Source organism: Pagrus major, chromosome 1 (genome assembly GCF_040436345.1).
Source record: "Pagrus major chromosome 1, Pma_NU_1.0".
Classification (NCBI taxonomy): domain Eukaryota; kingdom Metazoa; phylum Chordata; class Actinopteri; order Spariformes; family Sparidae; genus Pagrus; species Pagrus major.
The window spans coordinates 31245267-31266498 of NC_133215.1; the positions used below are offsets into that span (position 1 = coordinate 31245267).

The 21232-nt window shown below is 45.0% G+C and overlaps 1 protein-coding gene across 1 annotated transcript; it reads left to right on the forward strand.

The window, feature by feature from the left end:
• Positions 1-4193: 4193 nt before the first annotated feature.
• On the forward strand, positions 4194-20280 carry LOC140996189 (axin-2-like). The gene is made up of 11 exons (XM_073466502.1): positions 4194-4382; positions 5874-6817; positions 9344-9484; positions 12210-12312; positions 14208-14348; positions 14954-15375; positions 15482-15631; positions 15735-15968; positions 16148-16252; positions 16852-16977; positions 19546-20280. The coding sequence occupies exons 2-11, from the start codon at positions 5985-5987 to the stop codon at positions 19670-19672; spliced, it is 2382 nt and encodes a 793-aa protein (XP_073322603.1). The 5' UTR covers positions 4194-4382; positions 5874-5984; the 3' UTR covers positions 19673-20280.
• Positions 20281-21232: the final 952 nt, after the last annotated feature.

Here is a 21232-nt window from a genome sequence, read left to right on the forward strand (position 1 = left end):
CACCTACTTTAGCAAATCCCTCACTTAAAGTTCCAAAAGATAAACCATTCAGTTGTTTTTAACCTTGTTGGAAACCTCACCTGATTGTTGCCACTCTTTGATTTTTTTAATTTTTTTTTTTAGACTTTTCCCGAAGTTGAAATTAAAGTTCTTATTTTCTCAAATTGGGCCTTTTAAAAGGAATGGTCTTAACAAGCCATAACAAGCGGATGAATGGCTGGCTTCTCAAACTTTAAGGGTGTTATGCACCATGTCCAACTTCAAAGCCCGTCTTAACTCCACACTTTAATTGTATCTTCTTCAAGCCTGTCTGCCTGACCGCCATCTGATTCTGCTGACAACTGCACTCCTCTCTCGTCTCAATGCTCATCCTTCTATCTCTCCATTCCTCCCTCTCCGTCTTTCTCCATCTGTCATGACAGATACCCCCCTCTTCTTCTTTCCTTTAGCTCTTCTAAAGTCACTCTGCTACAAGTGTCAACTCAGGCACGAGCCCTAAATTACTTTTTTGGATGAGTGTTGACATCTACCACTCACCCTTCAGCTCATGCAAACAGAATGATGCTATTTGCCCCTCTTTTTCTTTCTCTCTCTCTCTCTCTCTCTCTCTCTCTTTCCCCACTCTATTTATTTCTCTATCATTCCTCTTTTTTTTTTCTATTTCTCTCTGAGCCTACAAACAGACATTCACGCTTCTCTCCATATGGGCTTTAATTTGCCATTGTCCCCCAAGATATTCCTCGCTCAGGCTTGAGATAAAGGGATAATCACTTCAAAGGGAAGCTAGGGGGGAGACTGCCCCCTCCCTCCCAGCTGAAAGGACAAGTGGACAATACGCTAATTGAGAGGGGGAACTGATCACAGGGTCTGTTCAAAGGGACGCCTGGCCACGCCCCCTCCTCCCTCCGACGCACTTAATTTTATTAGTGTTTATGGTGAGGCTTCAGCCAAAATTATCACTCAAACCCACCACAGCCTTTGAACTCCAAAATATTGGGTTATTTGCAATTAGCCACCCTCTCCTCTGTTTTCTGTTGCTATTTTAGAACAAGTCTAGGATTTGAGCGGAGCGACGGGCGATAAGATGGTTTGTACGGAATTTATTGTTCACATTGTGGGAGCATATACTGTGGGCTGCGATATGATGCAAATCCAAAAGTTCTCATGAAAAAGCGACAAAAAGGGAGAACACAGGCCTACTGTTTGACTGATGCAACTAATGATACACCATCAAAGACTTCTGCAGTACAGTACGGAAAAAGAAAGAAAGAAAGAAAGAAAGAAAGAAAGAAAGCAAGAAAGAAAGAAAGAAAGAAAGAAATAGTTTTCAACAAACCATTTCTAGACACATGTATAATTAAATCATCATCGTCATCAGTCGTCTGTCTGCTTCCATGTATTCTGACGTGACACCTGTACAGACAGCAGTGAAATCCATACTTTCTCTGTGCCTTAAATGCAGTTCTCTAATTAAAGAGCAGCTTCATTTCCAATCTTTGGTGATACACCAGATGCCTTTAATTTCTTCCCAACCAAGAGCTCTCAATTAGCCTCCAGGTCACCCCGTTTTATTGGGGCCTCATAGCAAGTCAGTGGCGGCACTCTCGTCCTGTATTGTGCTTTTAAAGCGTTTGGATCTTCCTGTGAAATGGTTAGGGCCCCAACAAAGGGGTCAGGGCAGGGTCAACATCAAAAAGGGGCTTCTTGTGGCTACTTTACAGCACCCTCTCTCCTTTGTCGCTGCTAAACACAAGAGTGGGCATTCAAGGGTCAACAGGTGTGGTCTCGTGGGTTTAGCGTCTCGTGACTTCCCAAATGAATTTAAAAAGTCAGCAACTTGTATTTTTTTGTTGTATCTTTGGTTTTGTTTGTAGAAATGCATTAAAAGACATCCTGAGTAGTTGAATGGTCTGAACTTTACATGTCATTAAAAGCAGACTGAGCAAAGCGCGCCTGTCAGCAAAAATTAGACCGTCTGTCGGACTTTTTCTTTTGCCGTGATATGTGCGGCCTAATTTAATTAGAGTGACGATAACATCTTATCCCAAATGTGAATATCCCACTTTTAAGATTGTCCTGCACTTCAAAAATTACATTTTATAACCCCTCTATATCTCAATTCCTTTTTCAAAGGGGACTTTAAAGAAGTTAGCGCACAGATAACAGTATGGCTACATATTTCATGGCTTTAATTTGGGCCTCGCTGATCAGCCAAGTGCCCCTTGAACATCACAGTGCCAACACTGCTGACCCATTTTGTGACTTCGTGTTCCATCTCGCAGACAGCGGGCACTTCCCTTTGCGAAGCGTTGGAAGCTTTTTGTGCATTTTGGGTGCTGGATTGTTTGGATTTATGGCAGAAATGTTTGTTTTGCAGAGCCCTCTACTATAAACAGCGGCTATGAATGACCTCTTCATATTCACACTGTCACACACACATGTGCACACAAACAGAGACAGACGGACGGAGAAAGAGACCGTACTGTCTGCTATCATACGGCTTTGTGATAACACCTTGCAGTGAACATTTTTCAAAAGATTACATTTGAAATAAGCTGGACTCAATCACCAGACAAGCTCGCAGCGTGCAGGAAGTGGTTGGCGGGATGTCAATGTAATCAACTGGACTCCTCTGCTTTACCAAGAAAACAAGAAAGGCTCGCTATTGCACACATTTGTAAGAAAGCGAGATTGTGTTAAGATTACTCAGCAGCATGTGTCAGAACTGAAATGCACATTGGAAAGGCTGCAGGATACTGTGAGGAAGTATTCAGCATCTACACTGAAAACAATAAAGATCTATGGTCACTCAATATTCTTAATCAGCAAACAACAGCCAATCAGTGCTGGATATGATAACATGTCACCCTGAACCATGTGTCGGGTGTAAAGATTTGGACAAATGGACAAAAATGCTGACACAATCCACATGGGAGCTGACGCACAGCGGGCTTATTTATCTATAACTCGACATGAATTAATCATCACTCGGGGACCTCAGAGAAGTTGGATTTCATTAGTTCCCTTGTCCTGTACCATCATGAGAGTTTTGTGAATTTGAATCCTCTGACTTATATAATTATATTCTCCTTTAAAGTTGATTTTCAACATCAAAGGGACAATATAGCCTTTGAAGTACCATGGGATTGGATCACTGTCTAACCCACTCTTTAAGATTCTGTCACAATGACATTAGGAGAGTCATGTGAATTAAAAGACTAGAGAACAGCTCCTGCCTTTGCTCTCTGTCCAATTTCAATCAAAATGTCATGCTGTGCCATTTTCCCTGAATGTGGAACTGGCAAGTGTGTTAGGTTGACATCTTTGTGGCTAAAAGCCTGTGACTAATATGTAAATTATATGACAGTTACACTCTATAGGATTATCAAATCAGGGCTGTAACTTGAAGAATATGTTTTAAATAGTTATGGACATTGTTAAAAATCATATTTAACCACAAACGCTTTAATGTCACTCCCCTCGATCTGGTAATTCTGTATTTAAGAGGGAATGTTACTAGAATTACACAAGGATAATGTGCCCAAACTCCCTATACATTATATACCAACATAGAAAAAATGTACAACAGGAGAGAAATATATACTAATTCAGTGATGAAATGTAAAATGACTGTAAAACCCTGTCACGTGGCTGCTCCCCAGCTAGGTGAGCACACTATGGTCGCTCCTGTCACTTGAAGAGGCCACGGGCAACAATAGTATCGCTTTTGTTCGCTTTGTGTGTCTGTTGAAACTTTGTGTAGTAACAGACGGACTGGGAGAATAACGCTATTGGCGCGGTACATCACTTACTTGTGACGCTCCAGAGCCTCGGGGAGTTGGCTCTAGATTGCTTGTCTTTGATAAGGTCCTGGCATACGTGTAAATCCTTCCCGTGTCTAGAAAAGTTCATTAAACGTCGATGGACGTCTAAACGCACGGGTTTTCTAACGGGGAGGCGTTGAGCGGGAGGTGTGCCGTGACTTGTGGCTGTTTCTATTCATTTGTCTTCATCGCGGCTCGTTTTATTTTGTTTTATTTCATTGGTTGTTGCGAAGATGAGACGCTGTGTTTTTTATGTATCTTCCGGGACCAGGCCAGCGGTTCCTTACTTTGAAGTCCGCAGTTAAACCTTCAGCCCAGTTGGTGTAGAAACAGCCCGGAGGATTTCTACCGCCTGCCATGACTCCTTGAAACACTACCTGGGGAGGAAAAGTCGAGAGGAAAAACGCTCCTCTCTTTTATCCGCGGCTGCGTTAAAAATTGTCCAGTGTGATAGGACATTACAGGACAGAGAGCAGTGCGGTTGTAGGCGCAGCCTGTTGTTGGACTACTTTACTTTAACGTTTTTCAAAAAAGGGAGGCTACTCGGGTACATGGATGGTAAGTTGTAGGAAAGCTGTTCCACAGGCCCCCTCTCTTGGCCGCTTTGATGTGCTGCTGCTGAGCTTTGAAGTTGAGAAATGCGGGCTATGTTTCTTGTTTGTGGGCGAGAAATACGGTGAGATAGATAAGAAGCTTATGTGTGTGTGTGTGTGTGTGTGTGTGTGTGTGTGTGTGTGTTTGCGTGCGCGCGCGTATGAATGTGTAGCCCAGATAAAAAAGAAAACCGAATATTTGTCGGGTGGTGCGTCTTCTAGCTGGGAAAAGTGGGATGTATTCTTCAATCAGACCCCCCCTCCACCTCCCCTTTTACCTCCTCCAGATTTTGACACCCCTAGTGATCTACATAGGGACTGAGCCTGCCTACTCTGAGGTCAGTTGTTGAATGGGACAGGGTACAGCAAACTACAGCGCTTGTTTTCGCAGCGAGATAGGACACATGTGGCACGGCACAGGCTTTTAATTGTCCATCGTCGCTTTTTTGGGTGCTGGATTACTATCTCTGGAGAGTTTTGGACTGTATTAGGCTCTACTGTAAATGGAGTAATTGTTCAACTTTTTTAACGGGCTTCACTCGGGTTGGATCTGCTCTGCGATGGTATGTTTTTACGCACGTTTCTTCAGCCCTCATCCTTTTGGATTTTAGAATCGGTCATGTTATGATGTAGTGTTTCACTGCCTGTTGAGACTGTGTGAATGATCGTGAATCATTTGTGAGAGCCAGCCACTCAGTTTATCGTTTAATGTAACAAGTCGCTTTAGATTTGGCGCTGAGACTCCGATCAGATCACTCAGCTTCAGACTGAGGTTTGACTCCAAACACATCAAGTCTTTTTCTGTCGTGTTGGTAGTTCAGACACGTTGCCGGGGCTGTGGCTTTAATAATGTGCTGTAATAGCCTGCTTGGGCAGATATTAAGGAGATTGATCGCTTACATTTACGCATGAGCGACTGGCTTTTCCCGCGGGGCTTTTTACCCCTCGTACATTACGACGTTTAAGGTCATTGTAGTGCAGATCAGATGCATTTCCAGTCGTCTGTATATTTCTGGGATGGTGAGGACAAGTGTGAGCTCCGAGTGGAAACGAGTCTGTGTGTGTATGTGTGTGATGCAGACAGGGGTAGGGTACGGTCGTCCGAAACAGATTGGGAATTAATTGGAGTTGAAGCCTGTGACATGGACTCGTTAGGAAAACACGTGTAAGCCACAGTTGTGAGAATACGGTTTTGGTGAGGAGTGAGGGCTGTGTGAGATGATTATTCTTGTAAAATGTTTTTTGATGTGACAGATCAATACACGTAGAGAATGTAGGCTGCAGTTGATCTCTCATTTAGATTATAAATAGATAAATGAAACGAAAAAAAGCCTTTCATATTTCCTTTTCTCTGTGAACCCGGCGAGGGTTTTTTTGAAAGGGACTGTTTACTTGATGTCTTTCTTTGAAGTTCAGCAGGATCTGGCTTTGATTAGATCAATACTTTGTGTTTCAGAGTGAAGAGGAGCTGAGAAGCTCCCCCGCTGCTTTTAGAGAGTGAGGAGGATTAGGCTGGAGCTCAGTGGAGGCACGACGGCACTCTCACACGGCAACCGGAGCTGGAGCCATGAGCAGGGCGCTTACGGAGCACATCAGCAGTAGCTTCCGAGAAGATGCTCCTCGTCCTCCGGTACCGGGGGAGGAGGGAGAGGCGTCATGCTACAACCCAAGCAGATCTGCCAAAATGAGAGCCCAGAGCAAGGTTAAAGATACCCCCGCCGCCGCCGCGCCTCCCGGCTCCACACCGCGGAGGAACGAGGATGGTCTCGGCGAGCCAGAGGGCAGCGCGTCCCCGGACTCGCCCCTAGTCCGGTGGACAAAGTCTCTGCATTTTCTCCTGGGCGACCAAGACGGCGCTCACCTCTTCAGGACCTTTTTGGAGCGGGAGAATTGCGTGGACACTTTGGACTTTTGGTTCGCCTGCAACGGCTTCAGGCAAATGGACTTAAAGGATACCAAAACTTTGCGAGTTGCCAAAGTTATTTTCAAGCGGTACATCGAGAACAACAGCATTGTCGCCAAGCAGCTGAAACCCGCCACCAAGACCTTCATAAGGGATAGTATTAAGAAACAACAGATAGATTCTGCCATGTTTGACCAGGCACAGACAGAAATTCAGTCCAACATGGAAGAGAATGCATACCAGATGTTTTTGACCTCTGACATATACCTCGAATATGTGCGCACCGGCTGCGAGAACGCAGCGTACATGAACCACGGCAGTCTCGGCAGCCTCAAGCTGATGTGTGGATACCTTCCTCCTCTCATGGAGGAAGAGGAGTGGAGTTGTAATGACCTGAAGGCAAAAACGTTAGGGTCTGTGGTTGGACTGTCTGCGAAAACCCTGAGGGCTACTGCTACCATCCGGACAGCAGCTGAAGTGCTGGAGAATACTTGCAGGTAAGAGCAGCGCTCACCTAGAGCAGGCATGCCTGTGTTATTATATTGTAGTGCATGTTGATGTTTCAGTATAGCTCATTCTCCTCGTGATCAGTATTCCTTCATTAGATAAACTACAGTGAATATGTGGCAGTTGGCAGTTATTTCACAAATGCCTGAGAGAGAGATAAAGGCACTTGATCAAAGGGTCTCAAAGGAACATGCCTGTATATTTGTGCCCTCCTGCCTTGCAGTTAGTCAAGGGGTTGGAGGGGTGGAGGGGCGGGGTGGGTACAAAACATCAATGGATCTGAGCCTTCCTTTTAAGTAAATGGTGTCTTGCAGGCAGCCCTCTGCTGGCTTGCTCAAGTTTCCTGTGCTTTGAAACCCTTCCTCCGGTTCAGGCACAAATTCAGACACCAAGCCTCATGACTGTTACAGCGACATGAAACACTATGATGCTATTGTAAAGTTCTGCTAGATTTTCTTTTTTTCTGCTCACTAAGCCATATAGTAACTGTATGCTGTTGCAAAATCTCTCTAACCCAAAGAAATGCTAATACAGAGTTAAAAGAACTTGTGCAGTCAGTCTTATGCCAAGCAGCGATATTGTTCTCTTGGTCAGAGATGAAAGCAGAACTGTTTGTGGAAAGCATTTGGGCTTTTATCTTAAGAGCTCGTCCCACACATTGTCCAACAGCTGAAATCTTTTCAAGCCAGGAACATTTTCAAAAACTGGATTTTATGCATGAGCCTGCATCAAAGGGCACTTCAAAAGTTTTTCACTCAACTACTTTGTCCTCACATCTGGACACAATTGTTACTTTGAGGTTTGTCAATATCTTGATAGTTTGGTTTGGAAGGAAAAGTGTAATTTATAGATAATCCATACTTTCCCTGTCAAGTTAACTAAACATTTAGTACGACTAGAAATTAAAATTTGTCTCCTTTTTAATAACAGTGTATAAAACTAATTGATTAAGTCTAATAACTCAACTTAAACACTCCCTTGAGGATTTTATCCTTCATGTGAGCAGATGTCGGATAACATCATAGCACAGTTACTCATTTGCTCGAAAGTGGCCATGTTGATTCAGGAACCAATACGCACGGGGTTTGTTGACATGTGGGCATCTCCTGGTTTCCTGGTGTGATCCCCTGCATTCTTGTTTTTCTTTTCAAAGAAAAGCGGGAGGGAGAGAGCCCCATTTTCTCCCTTCCGTCACTCGCATTCTCCCCCTTTCCCCCTGCCCCTCACCATCTCTTTAGGTCAACCAATTTCCATCTCAAACATGTGGAACTAATTTTGCCAGTGCACAGATTCCTTTTTTCCCCTCTTTTTGAGAAACCTCCAATACTCAACTCCAAAGTGATAGAAAAACACAACAACAAAACATCCTCAGCTCAGTTCCGCAGCTTCAACCACTGATCCCACTTTGCAATAGATTTTGTGTGTGTCTCAGTGTTTTCCTTCCTCTTTCTTTTCTATCCAGCACTTTTATCTCTCCTTTTTGAAAAAAAAAAATCTGTCTGACAGAGACTAAGCATGCTTTGGAAGGAGACAGGGAGAGACAAGAGGAGGGGAAGGGGGAAAGACAGGAAGGGGGGGATCATGAAAGAAAGAAAGAGATGGAGAAAGAGAGGGGGGCAGAGAGCCCAGCTGTGCTAAATACCTGACTCTTTGCGTGGACCTTCCAAAGGTCAGGTTTGTGCTTGGGGCCTACGGCTTTAGTCATGCTGGGGTTCTCCTCTCAGCACTCCCGGCAGAAGGCATTCTCATAAAGAAAGGGGCCCTCCTTCCCCCTTTCCCTCTCTCCCTCTCCCTCCCTCTGTAAAGCTCAAGTTCCCCCTTCCTCTTCTTCCCTCCCTCTTCCTTGTCCACCCCCTTCACTACTGAAACAGGAATGCAACACAGCAGGAGAGAGTAGAAAGACAGAGAGAGAGACTTTAGAAAGGAAAGCAGGGGAGAGTGGGTAAAGGAGGGGCCCCAGACTGGATGATATAGAGAGGGAAAGATAGAAGTGGGATAGCATGGAGGAGAAAACACTCCAAAGAAAGAGAGAGTGGAGTTTCACAGTGGAAAAGTGCAGGAGTATGGGCCTGGGCCAAACAAAAGGGTGTACAGATAGCAGAGGAGAGAAAACGAAGGGAAATGCTGTTGTTCATTCACACACAGCTAGGCTGCTCACTTCATCCACTCCACCATCACCCCTCAACCCCACCAAACACACAATTCCTGTATGTTAGGGAGGATGGACATGAAAGAGAGTTAGAAAAAGAGAACCAATACCTTCATTTCTAATTGTCACATTCCTCAGGCCCCAAAGTCTCATGAAAGAGACTCTAATTGCAGAAATCTGCAGAGAACGTCAACAAAACAAACTCCAAGCTGTCACGTTTGCTTTTAAAATCTGATAAAATGAACAAGAGAAGGAAACACAGAGCAAATACACTTATCATACCTTATCACACTGTCTTCAGTTCACACCACAACCAAGAGAGACATCACTTTAAAACTTGGCAAATATTTCCCTGGATCTTTTGCAGGTCTCACCGTCGAGGAGACCCTGCCAGCCCCTACTTCGTCAACTCTGGCTACATTTTTGCCCCTGCCACCAGTGCCAACGACAGCGAGATCTCCAGTGATGCCACGACAGACGATTCCATGTCCATGACGGACAGTAGTGTGTAAGTGATTTTACTTTTTATTGATATCAAAACGTTTTTTAGTTTTCATCTCAACCCAGCTTGCTTTGGAGATAATGTAGCAACAAAAGGCTCATTTCCATTCAGCTGAGCCTGGCCAAAGCTTTGTGAATTTTATTGTTTCCATAGAATCCAAACGTGCTTGGATCAGAGTCAACACCTTTCCAGGAAAAAGTCCAGGGGTGTGAAGAAAAATATTTGGCCTTGTGGTTCAACAGACTCAGCTTTTCCCAGGGCCAGGGGACTGCACTGTTGCGAAATAGTGGTCCATAATGTATTTTAATTATCGTCTATGATTGACTCCAGGTAACTCTATTAATGTGTAGTTGTTACTGTGGCCTCCAGGGAGATAACTCTGGGAAAGTCATTATGTCTGAAGACCTTTTGAAGTTTATTCTGATGTGTTACAGGCTGGAGAGAAGGGAGAAAAAAATTAGAACGTCTTGATGTGGGTGGGGGCGTTGCCTCATTTTCCTCAAAGTTGAAATGTATCCATCCCACCCACCCTTCTGCCACAACAGACTTGTTTTTTTCATATTATCTAATCGCTTTTTCCCTTTGAAGAGCTGGAGGAGAGGGGGAGGGAAATGGCCATTCGGGCCTCAAGACAAACTCATTGAAAAATGTTGGCACCAAATGAAAGGAGGCTTACTCACATGGTGGGTCGGTTTCCTGCCACTGGCCTCTGCGGCGTGCTGAGATCATGTGTCTGTGAGGCTTTCACAGGGGTTACTCATTTCTAGACCTTGGGACGAGGCATGAGGAACTACCCCTGGCCAGACTAGGGCACCCCCAAAAAATCACCTCCACCCACCCAACCCTCCACAGCTCCTCTCCTCCACCCTCCAGAGCCAATAGCAGGAGTGGTTAGGCTCGAAGTGCAAGGGAGTGAGAAAATAAAGTGCATGGAGTATAAAGGGCTTAACTGAATCGCTTTCAGCCTATTGTTAGGTGAGGGGAGCTTAGGGGGATAAGAGGGTGGCTGACTGCTTTGAAAATGACTTGCACAACTGAATAGGAGATCCCCATAAAGTAAGGGCCCATGAAACCATGAAAGCGTCCACGACTGTTTTCTCTTCCCCAACCAGGACAAAGCGCCCAGCCGTCACGTTTCGTCAGGGTGGGGACAGTTTGGATTGATAAAAACATAGATAGTGATGGGGAAGTTGGCGAGCTTTGTGTAGGAATGATGTTTTGCAGCTAAGTTTGGGGTGCTTGTTAGCGCACAGGTTCCTCTGGGCTGTTGAGTTTAACTTTTGAAGAGTTTCCTGTGTTACTTCCTGCGCCTTGAGGGATGATGGCTCGTAGTCTCAAGGGTACAGTTTGTGATGCATTGATTTTGGTAGTAGGCCTCACTTACAAGGAGCTCGCTGCAACTCGGGTGATATTGGCAGCTTGGCTTCATTGTCTGTTCTTCTTGACAATGTCACTTTGAAATGTGACTTGCAGAACTTGTTTAGATGAATAAAGAAGAAAAAAAATAGATTGTTGAACCACGTCATGTGTCAAAGTCATATTCTTTTAATAGTTCTCACCAAGGTCTTTGACACAGAGATCTCGCCTGTCCTTGTCCCCAGCTCTCATCTCTCTCCACCTCTAACTGATTTTAGTGAAAAACGCAGCTTCTTCCTCTCTCATTCGAGGGAACAATTTGATTAGTATGTCCTTTTACAGTGGTTAAAAGGCACACTGCAAATTTGAATCTCATTTCCCAGATAAAGAACAAGAAGAAGAGGATTTGGGAAGGGGGGGTGGAAGAAGGGGTGGGGGGATTTTTTTTCTCTTTTTGCTTATATCTTATTTATGGATTTACTTGGACGCTGGGGAATGCTGCTGCACCAACTTCAAACATTACCTTATCTTACAAACCAGCCTTTTGATGTTGCTGAGATCAGAGGCTCACAGCACAGCGCTTGCCAAACGAAGATGGCAGCGGGTGCATATGTGCATGAGTGTGAGATTTCAAAGAGGCAGCAGAAAAAGTAGCGTTTGGGCTAGGTCAGACACTTCTGAGCAGCCAAAACGGCCAAGATAATTGGCCCAGCTTAAGTGGCAGCTGACTGGAAAAGCTAGCAGACACAGAATGAAAAATGGAGAATAAGATTCCCAGAATAAATGCTTAATTGTCCTGAGACTTCTGGTATTCCTAGCTACATCTCTATTTTCATATTAATATATCAGAGCTACAAAGCTAGCAGCACTTAAGCAGCATTAGCTAGCCTGCTTTAGCCTGTTGTAGTTTCCTACTCTAACCAGCTACTGAGGTTAGCGCTAATTCTTCTGCTTTTTAAACAACTGTCAGAGTTGACAAGGACTGATGTAATCTTATCAGTGGGACTCTTCTTTTGAAGCCCACAGTGGGATGTTTAGCATATCTCTCCCATTGTCCTGGTGTGTTTTGTTATGTGTGTTTTTGTTGCCTTGGCTTCAAGGGCTCCCCGGCCTTTTGATTAAGCTATAATGTGCCTAGTGGGTGGTTACTGGGTGGTGTTGTGTCGGTCACTTCAATAATGAACTGCCTCCTAAGGGCTCTTCTCCACAAAGATTGCCTAATGACGCTAATGCACCGACAGTTGGTGTGAAGGTTTTGTGACCTGCATGATTAGTAGCAGCGGTAAATTATAAAAAAAATAACAACCACCGGATATTTGCTTATAACATTTAATGAGTCCCCTTTATGAATGTGTTATATCTTTGTTTTTCACAGAGATGGAATCCCTCCATACAAACTGGGCACAAAGAAGCAGCTCCAGCGAGAGATGCATCGCAGTGTCAAGATCAATGGCCAGATAACGCTACCCCACTTTCCTGTAAGTCCTACTTCCTTAAGTTCTACTTCCTGTCTCAGTGTTTCCTTTTTTGTAATCTGCTAAACTCAAACTTTTACACACTGACAGACAACTGGGTCCTGATTCCCTTGAGGAGTTGTGCTTTATTTTATTTTTTTCAGAGCTCATGTTGTGTCAGAATACTATATTTCATTCCCCCGCTCGTTTTCATATAAAAGTCGGAGTAAATGAAAGGCAGGATTTGCATACCGCTTCACTTCTTCTTCCGCTGTTTCAAACCCCCCTTCTTCCCCATTCCCAGTAGCTTCAGTAGGGCTGTAAATATAAACTTGTGTTGTCATCTTTGTATTCCATCTCAGTAACTGTAGCATGTCACAGTGTGTCATAGCTCTGTAAATTATATGCATCAGTGATAGCTGTGTTTTTAACATAGGTAATAGACATCACAACAGTGTTAATGGTAATGGTTAAATTCAACTTTGAAATTAGTCTTCTAACTGAATAAATGATTAGCAAATCTACATCCTAGCAGATGAGTAGGAGGCACATCACTATTCAATTCCACTTTCCTCTACTCCCACCCTGATATCTGGTCCCATTAGTATTTGGGTCATACAGTGTAAGTGCTTTAAATTCAAGACTCTGTTGACCTGCTGAAGTTGTTGTGGGAAGGTTTAAGGAAGTGGGTTAGAGCAGATTGACACAGGTTAGGAGGTGGATTTGTTTGAGACAAGAAAAGAAACTTGAAATTCTTTTGTCTCAATATCCAAACACGGGTATGTGTATGTGGAAGAGTTGTGTGTGTGTGTGTTTGTGCATGCGTTTCACAGTGTTGTCTGTTCCCCCTTTTTTCTCTCTTCCTCTCTGTCTTTTCTCTCTCTCAATCTCTCTCTCTCTCTTTTCCTTTCCCACTTGCACTCCTTTAATGTCTCCCTCCTGATTTGGAGATGGCTCTGTCTCCCATGATGCACCAGCCCCAGGCAGCGGGGGCCCCGTGCAGGGCTGGCGCTCCTTTGCCAGCAGCTCTGCTTGCCTTTCTTCTTCCTCCCTTCATCGTGTCTACAAAGAGATGAGAGGAACAACAAAAAAAGAGTCAAAATCAAGAAAGCCAGTGTGCCAAATAACAAAAAAGTAAGAAAGGGAGAGAGAGAAGCCGGTGCATATAGTTAAAGAAAAAGGAGGATAATGTGACTAGAGTACCTCTGAGCTGCCCTGCATGCAGCCGGGAAATAAATTACTACTTCCCCTCAGATCTTCCCAGTATTTGACTCCTCTATCCTCTCCCTCCCTCTTTTCCCTCCTTCTCTGTCTCGCTCTCTTTCTGCCACCATTGCCACTTCACTAACGCACATCACAATCCTCTTCCTCTTTTTTCATGCTGTTAATTTTGTCCCCCTCTCCCTTTTTTCCTCCCCTCTCCTCTCCTCACTCTCTCTTCTCTGTCGATATCTGGCTTTTATTCGGAGATTTAAAGCTGCGTGTCCCTCCCACCCCTAGTGTGCGTTTGATGTTTGACAAGGGCCCTTTGAAGTGTGCTGACTTCAGAGGCTGCCTAGCTGATGGCTTGGTCGGGCTACAGAGGGTGCAGGCAGGGGGCCTCCCCTCCGAGCGAGACCAACTGCTACCCCGCCATCACTACCCCCGTCTCTCCACCTCGCCCAGCAGCCTGGCACTGCCAAGGGCACTGGGCATGAGAAGATCTGGGTAGGGATGGGCGGCGGAGAAGGTTCAGGTTAGCTCGAGGGCAAGGGCATCTGGATTAGGCCTTTTGGAATAGTAGCAGGCTTTTTGGAACAAGATAGGATTAGGGCAAGGGCAGTGGATTAATGCAACATATTGCATCCGTCAGAAACACTACACAGTTACACTCGCACACACACTAAAGTGTCCTTCTCCTTGTGTTGTTTACCCTGCAGAGGACACACCGGCTGCCTAAGGAGATGACCCCCGTTGAGCCTTCAGCCTTTGCTGCCCAGCTCATCGCCCGGCTGGAGAAGCTAAAGCGAGAGCAGGACACCATGAGTTCATTGGAGGAGAGACTGCAGCAGATCCAGGAGGTACGGATTCACATAAACCTGTTTGAAACAATCTGACATTTCTACCAACATTAAGCATGGCTCCCACTGAGAAATTCTAACTTGTATCCAAGTTAACTTGAGACGATGGCTCCATATTGCACTACAAAAGCCTTTATGCCAGTTTTAGCATGTCGAAGAACAGGGAAAAGACCAAGGGATTTGAAAGTCTGTCTTGGTTTAGCTACTACTTTCCTTTTCCTCTCCGTCCTACACTACTTCATCTGGAGGAACTTTCAAACTTATGTTTCTAGGCACACTTGAAGTTCCTTCAAATAGTTAGCACTTAGCTACTCTCCAGTGGCACGTTTGCTGAGTATGTGTAGTGCCAGTCTCTTTGTGAAGCACAGGCACACTCTGCATTATAGATGAAGCGCACCCAAAGCCTGTTAGCGAAGATAACAGTGCCGCAAAAAGGAAACTCAAATCAAGTTATCCAGGCGTTTGCTCTCACTGACTTCAGAGGACGATAGATATAAGTTGGTGTAAGTTGAGACATAAATTCCTCCTTTTGCTGCCTTTCCCACATGTGACTGTATATGAATGTTTTGTCAATTGCCTTAACTTTTTTTCCTTTGCCTGTCAAGGAGGAGGAAAGGGAGGAGAGCAGCGACCTCGCCAGCAGCACCTCCCTCCATCACCCTCTGCTCCCATCTGGCAGCCAATGTGAGGAAGACCCTCAGGCTATCCTAGATGAGCACCTATCCCGTGTCTTGAAGACACCTGGCTGCCAGTCACCAGGTGTGGCTCGTCACTCACCACGTTCAAGCTCCCCTGATCGGACTGTTGCAACGCTGTCCTCTGGCCACGGGCCCTTCTTTGGTGCTTATCCTGGAGCCACCAAGGCTCTGATGACAGGCAGGCAGTCCACAAAGCACATCCACCACCACTACATCCACCATCACCACGCTGGGCCCAAGACCAAGGAGCAGATTGAGGCTGAGGCGGCTCAGCGCGTGCAGTGCCTCTGCCCTCCAGGGGGCGCCAATTATTCCGACTTCACCCCTGCGTGAGTGTAACCTCTGAGTTGTGCCCTTAGTACCTTATTTCTTCAATTTTCACAGTGGTAAAGCTGCTCTGTCTCTGATCTCAACCTGCCTGTTCTTTTTCTCCAGTCGCTGCAGCACTTTGTCAAGGCGGTCAGTCAAGGCCACCGATGAGGGCGTTTCTTCACCGCGCCTTCCCCTAGATGCCACCGACCGCTCTCAGAATGTTTGGCAATGGATCCTCGAAAGTGAGAGGCAAGGCAAGCACAAGCCACACAGGTGAGTGTCTGTCAGGAATTCCCGCAAGCTTATCTTTACCAAGAATCACTAGTGTTTTGAGTTACCAGCTCATGTTATATATTGACCCTTTTTATCCTTACAGCACTCAAGGTCTAAAGAAGTCCAACCCCCTTGATGCCAAGACTCTGACAAGTCGGACGCACTCCTCTTGGGGTGGAGGTGGCATCGGCAGTGGGGCTCACCTCCGCGGCCACCACCCAGGCCATCCATTCATCCAGGACCCGGCCATGCCACCCCTGCCCCCGCCCAACACCCTGGCACAGCTAGAGGAGGCCTGTCGCCGACTAGAAGAGGTGTCCAAGCCACCAAAACAGAGGTAGGCAATATAGGACATACATTCAGCTTTACATTTAAAACCAAAACTGGCAATCATACATATTCTCTATCTTCCACATTTGATTGACCACATTAGAACACACTGAAAATGATGTCCAGTGGTTTCTCTTCATATTTATGTGAGTATTAATTAGTCATTGATCTCTGTGATTTTGACAGGCAGTCAACAGTAGCCAGCAGCCTTCAGAGAGACAGGAGCCATCCAGCAGCTGCCTTTCCCACCGGAGGCAGCCCTCAAGCCAGCTCTGGACTCCAAACAGACGAGTATGTGTCTCTCGTTTTACGTTTTTCTTTTTCTTTGTTTCTATAGCTCAATTTTTTAGAATTCTTCTCAGTTGCTTTCTAGCTTTCTGCAGCCTTCTTCCACTTAAACGCTTTTTTGAGCGTTCCCTCTCTTTCCAAGCTTGTGTTTTCACCCTCTTCCTCAGAGTTTCTCGCTCTTCCCTTCAAAGAGAGATGTTGTGAGTCAGCATAGCTATGTCTTTGAACTCCTCTTCTCTCGCCTTTTAATCATTTAAGATTAAACATGCTTTAATACCGAATCCTAACTACCCACCCGTCTCCCAACACACACACTCACCACTGGAATCCAACAAAGATGTGTTAAGTAGCCCCTGGTAACTCACATTTATCTGCCCCCTTCATACATTTGTTGTTGAATGGGTTGGAGTGTTTGATGTTAAGCTACAGCCACCTGACTGAGAGGCCTCTTTTAGTTTTAATTGGTTGACCCTCGGCGAGCCAGCTGTCTGTTGGCATCCTTAATTAATAATACTCCAAAGATTCTTTGTCCACATTCAACAATCAGACTCCCTCTCCTCTGTGCAGTTGTTTAAAAGCAGTTTTCATTTTTGCATTTTCAGGTCAAAGGAGCTTGTGGTCACCTACTTCTTCTGTGGTGAGGAGATTCCTTATCGCAGTATGATGAAAACCCACTGCCTCACCCTGGGACACTTCAAGGAACAGCTTAGCAAGAAAGGCAACTACCGGTAAATATGAACCACTGACGACAGCACACAGATCACAGTACACTAGCACGTACTTGGATTGATGTTTATTCACAGCTGTTTGGAAAGAGTTGGTACTGTAGCAGGGTTGGTTGTGTTGTATGTATGTACGTGCATTTGTTATTGGACTTGTATATGCTTGTCTGGTGAGTGGGAGTGTGAAATACTAGAGCTCAGTAGTTGAAAAAAAAATGGGCTGATCCACTGTATTCAGGGCTTACAGAGAGAGGGAAGAGGAGGGGGGTTCTGGAGTGAATTTTTTCTCACATCTGGTACTGATTTCCATGGTAAGGCAGCCTTAATAAATATGGCTTTGAAGCCTGGGACATTTTATTTTGTGCACAAAGACCATTGCGAGGCCTTCAAATTCCTCCTCCACACTATTGCATCAGACATTAAAATCAAACGCTGCAAGCACCTTCTTCTGTTAATGACTGATAGGAGTTAACACAGCAAAATTGCCTCCTGTCAATGATGAGGGGGAATTCCTAAAGAATGTAAGAACGCATATAAGTAATTTAAAATATAATGGCCAGTCAGTCTGAAGACATTGAACTCAGGAAGTCTAAGCTAGCTTTATCATGTAACTGTTCCAGTTCTGCATAGGTTTTATTTTGATGAAAAGACACAAAGCCTGCATGCCCATGACATCAACATTAGGTTACAGCCACATCTGCTTGTTAGGCAAGAGAGAAGAAGGCCTGCAAACAAGTCATTGCACCCCTGCTATCCCATAACTCTTCAGCGCGCGAAAGAGGAGGGGGAGGTGGGGATGAAGCGTCTGGCTTCAATGGCAGCAGAATGTGTGGAGTTGGTTAATTTGGAGATGGCAGCGGTACAGTGGAGAACAGTATGCCGCAGCTCTGCCAGACGATATTGGTGCCAGATGTTGCGAAGAGAGAAAAATCCTGCCACATAAAACATGTTCCAATGGAAAGACTCCTTCTGTCTCTCTCTGTCTCACTCTCTGAAACAAAGTGATGACTTTGAACTATTTGTGAGTGAAAATGTAGCATTTTCTCCTGGAAAAAAAATTCAGCCAATTAATTTGAGATGCATAATGCATTTATTTGCTTTTTACTAATGAAGATGAAAAGGCAAAATCCTGCCCAGCAAAGCTCAGAGAACACAGAAATACTTTGCTGAAATGCCATAAGAGTAAATAAAGCCATCAGTTCTCTGTCACATCGCTGCAAACATGAGTAGAAAGTCTTGTAGCTGCTCTAATGCAACTTCCCTTCATTTTTGTGTAATTACAATCAACAAGGAAAATAAAATTGTATGTGTATGTTTTAGGACGCCCCTCCTCACATGTGTTGTTTGAATGACTCTAAGCTGTGCGATTGCTCATAAAACAGAGAGCTTTTTTTTGTATTCTGAACACCAACACACATGGGCAAAATGAGGCATTTTTCCATTACAAAGCTTATCATTAAATCCCCTCCTGCTGATCTTTTGCTGGGTTTAAAGTAGAGAGGAGAAATCATTAGGAGCTCCAGGAGACTTCACAGTCACTGGGACCAAGCTAACCCTGGGAGTTATCTCTGCTTGAGAGAAGAAGAAGAGTGGGCTAGCTAGGTGACCTGTGACCTCCAGGAGACCGTCTGAGCGGTCGCCACCCTCCCCCCTCCCCGAATAAAGCCCCTCAGGCTCGGCCCACGTCCAACCTATCACACCCACTCAGTGGGCCAGGGAAGGCCTGCACTCCGCTTCCCCCTGCTTTCTTCCCTTCCTGTTCCCTCTTTATTCCTCTGTTCTCCGCTGGTGATCGGAAAGCTGCCCAAAGTGTGTGTGTGTCTGTGATGACGAGTGTGTGTAGGAGAGAAACATAGGACATGTTAGTGTTTATGTGCAAGCAACGGAGTGTGCTCTTGCAGTTGCAGGCAGACTCTCAGGCACCTGAAATGTCAACCTGTGTGACAGAAAGGCCCTTCATTTGACAGCCAGCCCAATTAGAAGCCATGGAGACACGGAGCGGGAGGGGGCACTACTGAGGGGGGCCTTAAGACAGCCTCTAATTAACCCTTCAACTTTAATAAGACCTTGCAGGACAGATAGGCATCTGTAGAATGGCCAGCAGTCAAAGATGAACAAGTGGATGAGGAGACGAGCACACATGGATGAACACACACACAAACAGGCTGTTTCTAGCAGCTTGAATTATCACAGGGAGTGTTTAAACGGAGGGTTCAGCTCTGTTTGTGCAGCGGTGTGATGTGGAGTCAGGCTCTGCCTTTGAAGTGTGCAGGGATGGCATTGAAGGCTATGACTAAGTTGTTTTGAGCAGGATCCATTTCTGGCTCTCAGAGTGTGTGTGTTTGTGTTTGATTTGGACTAAAGGGAGTTGTGCGCGAGCCTGTATATGGAAGTAGTCGTGTAGGTGCCTCAAAGCGGTTTAAAACATGATGAAATGTATCAGATGCACTCCTGCTGCCACTCTTGTCAGTTTTTGTTTGAGTTCAATTTCTGGTTCTTTTTTCTTTTTTTTCACGTACACCTACGCTCAACGTTTTCTAATCACAGACCTCTCTCGTTGTTTTTCCTCCTCAGGTACTACTTCAAGAAAGCCAGCGATGAGTTTGAGTGTGGTGCCGTGTTTGAAGAGGTGTGGGAGGATGCCACCGTGTTGCCCATGTATGAGGGCAAGGTCCTGGGCAAGGTGGAGAGGATGGACTAAAAGCCACTTTGTTGCCAACCAACCAACCAACCAACCAATGCCCTTCCTTGCCCAACCAAAAGCTAAACTGTCCCTAAAAACTTGAGCAAGAGACTCTTTGTAATTAACGAAAAACACTCTGGACTCCTTTTTTGTTTTTGTTTTATTGTTTTTTTTCTATTTCTTAATATTAAGCTAAACAGAGTTAATATATCCAGCACAAGAGGAGTGATTGAAGGAAGACGAGCCAATGAAGTATGCCGAACCCAGAGGAGGTGCCGCCCCTCCCTGACTTTATCAACCAATCAGCCTTAGAAACACAAGGGAATGAAATGAGACTTTAAAAGACCAATACAAGGATGATGATGATGATGATGATGATGATGATGATGATTGGAGGACAGTGGGGGGGAGACCCCGCCTCTTCTTGAATATAACCACTGAAGATGTAGATGACTGTTTTGTTGTGATGTAATGCGAGACTGATGGTGCATTCACGCCGGCTTTGCCGGCCGAGTGCAATGAACTAGCAGGTGCTGAACACAGTGCCACCAACCTGCTCTTAATGTTCCACTCCAACATCGTTACAAAAACGTCTGTACATGTGCATATACATACATGCATATATGTATATATACATGTATTATATATATAGATGCTTTTGTCATGAGTTGAAAGTTTTTATTAAGTATTTATTGAAAAAACAAAACCCACTCCTTTCCCCGTTGTCCCTTCCTAAGTCTTCTTAAACCTGTGTCCCTCCCCCTCCCTATTTCCAGCCAATGGGCAAGCTGCTTTGAATGTTGGGAGAATACTGTGGTGATATTGTTTAGTGTTTGTTTTTGTTTGTTTTTACTTTACACAACAGACGTGACACTAGCCTAGCACCTCCCATAGCCTTGTAGCCCCGTCTGACCCAAACTAACAACCTTAGCAGTGGTCTTGTCCGAGGCGCACTCCCTCCACTATTCTAATGGTCAATCCCAGTCTTATATGCTGCTGATAGTTTGTAATGTTAAGTTTGTCCCACTAGTATTTCTTCTCTCTCTCTCGTTCTCCCCCTCCCTCTCTATTTCTCTCAGTCTGGCGACAGAGCTCAATCTTTTTTGTTGTGCCTTTGTTTGTAAACCAGGCATTGCACAGGGGGGGATGAAAACAGTTGCAGACACACACACAGAGAGGAGACCTGGAGCACAAGTTGTACCATCTAATAATGGCAGTGTTTACAGCCCGCACACCAAAATAACTTGTGCTAACAAGAACCAGTTTGGGTCACCGAGAACGACTTCTCGAGGAAGTCAGCTAGCGTGTCAAAAAAAGAAAAAAAGAAAAAAATTTAAACATTGAAGAATTATGGCTCCGATATCCTTTGAATGTTGTTACAGTAACATCGTATATAGCAGAGCTCCTGTATACATTGTAATTATGCATTCTGAAGTATGGATACTGACACATGTGATGCACACATAGAGTACACACACACACATGCTCATAAACAATACACACACACACTATCGCTGGTGTTTTATGAGTACAGCACCTGTGCCTACATGGATGCCATACCATGTGCTACCCTGTTTC

Bases quoted from the DNA above. Each gene is read 5' to 3' on its own strand.
- LOC140996189 (XM_073466502.1), top strand. From the start codon at position 5,985: ATGAGCAGGGCGCTTACGGAGCACATCAGCAGTAGCTTCCGAGAAGAT. The intron at 16,253-16,851 runs GTATGTGTCTCT...TTGCATTTTCAG, and splicing joins TCTGGACTCCAAACAGACGA to GTCAAAGGAGCTTGTGGTCA. The intron at 16,978-19,545 runs GTAAATATGAAC...TTTCCTCCTCAG, and splicing joins AGCAAGAAAGGCAACTACCG to GTACTACTTCAAGAAAGCCA.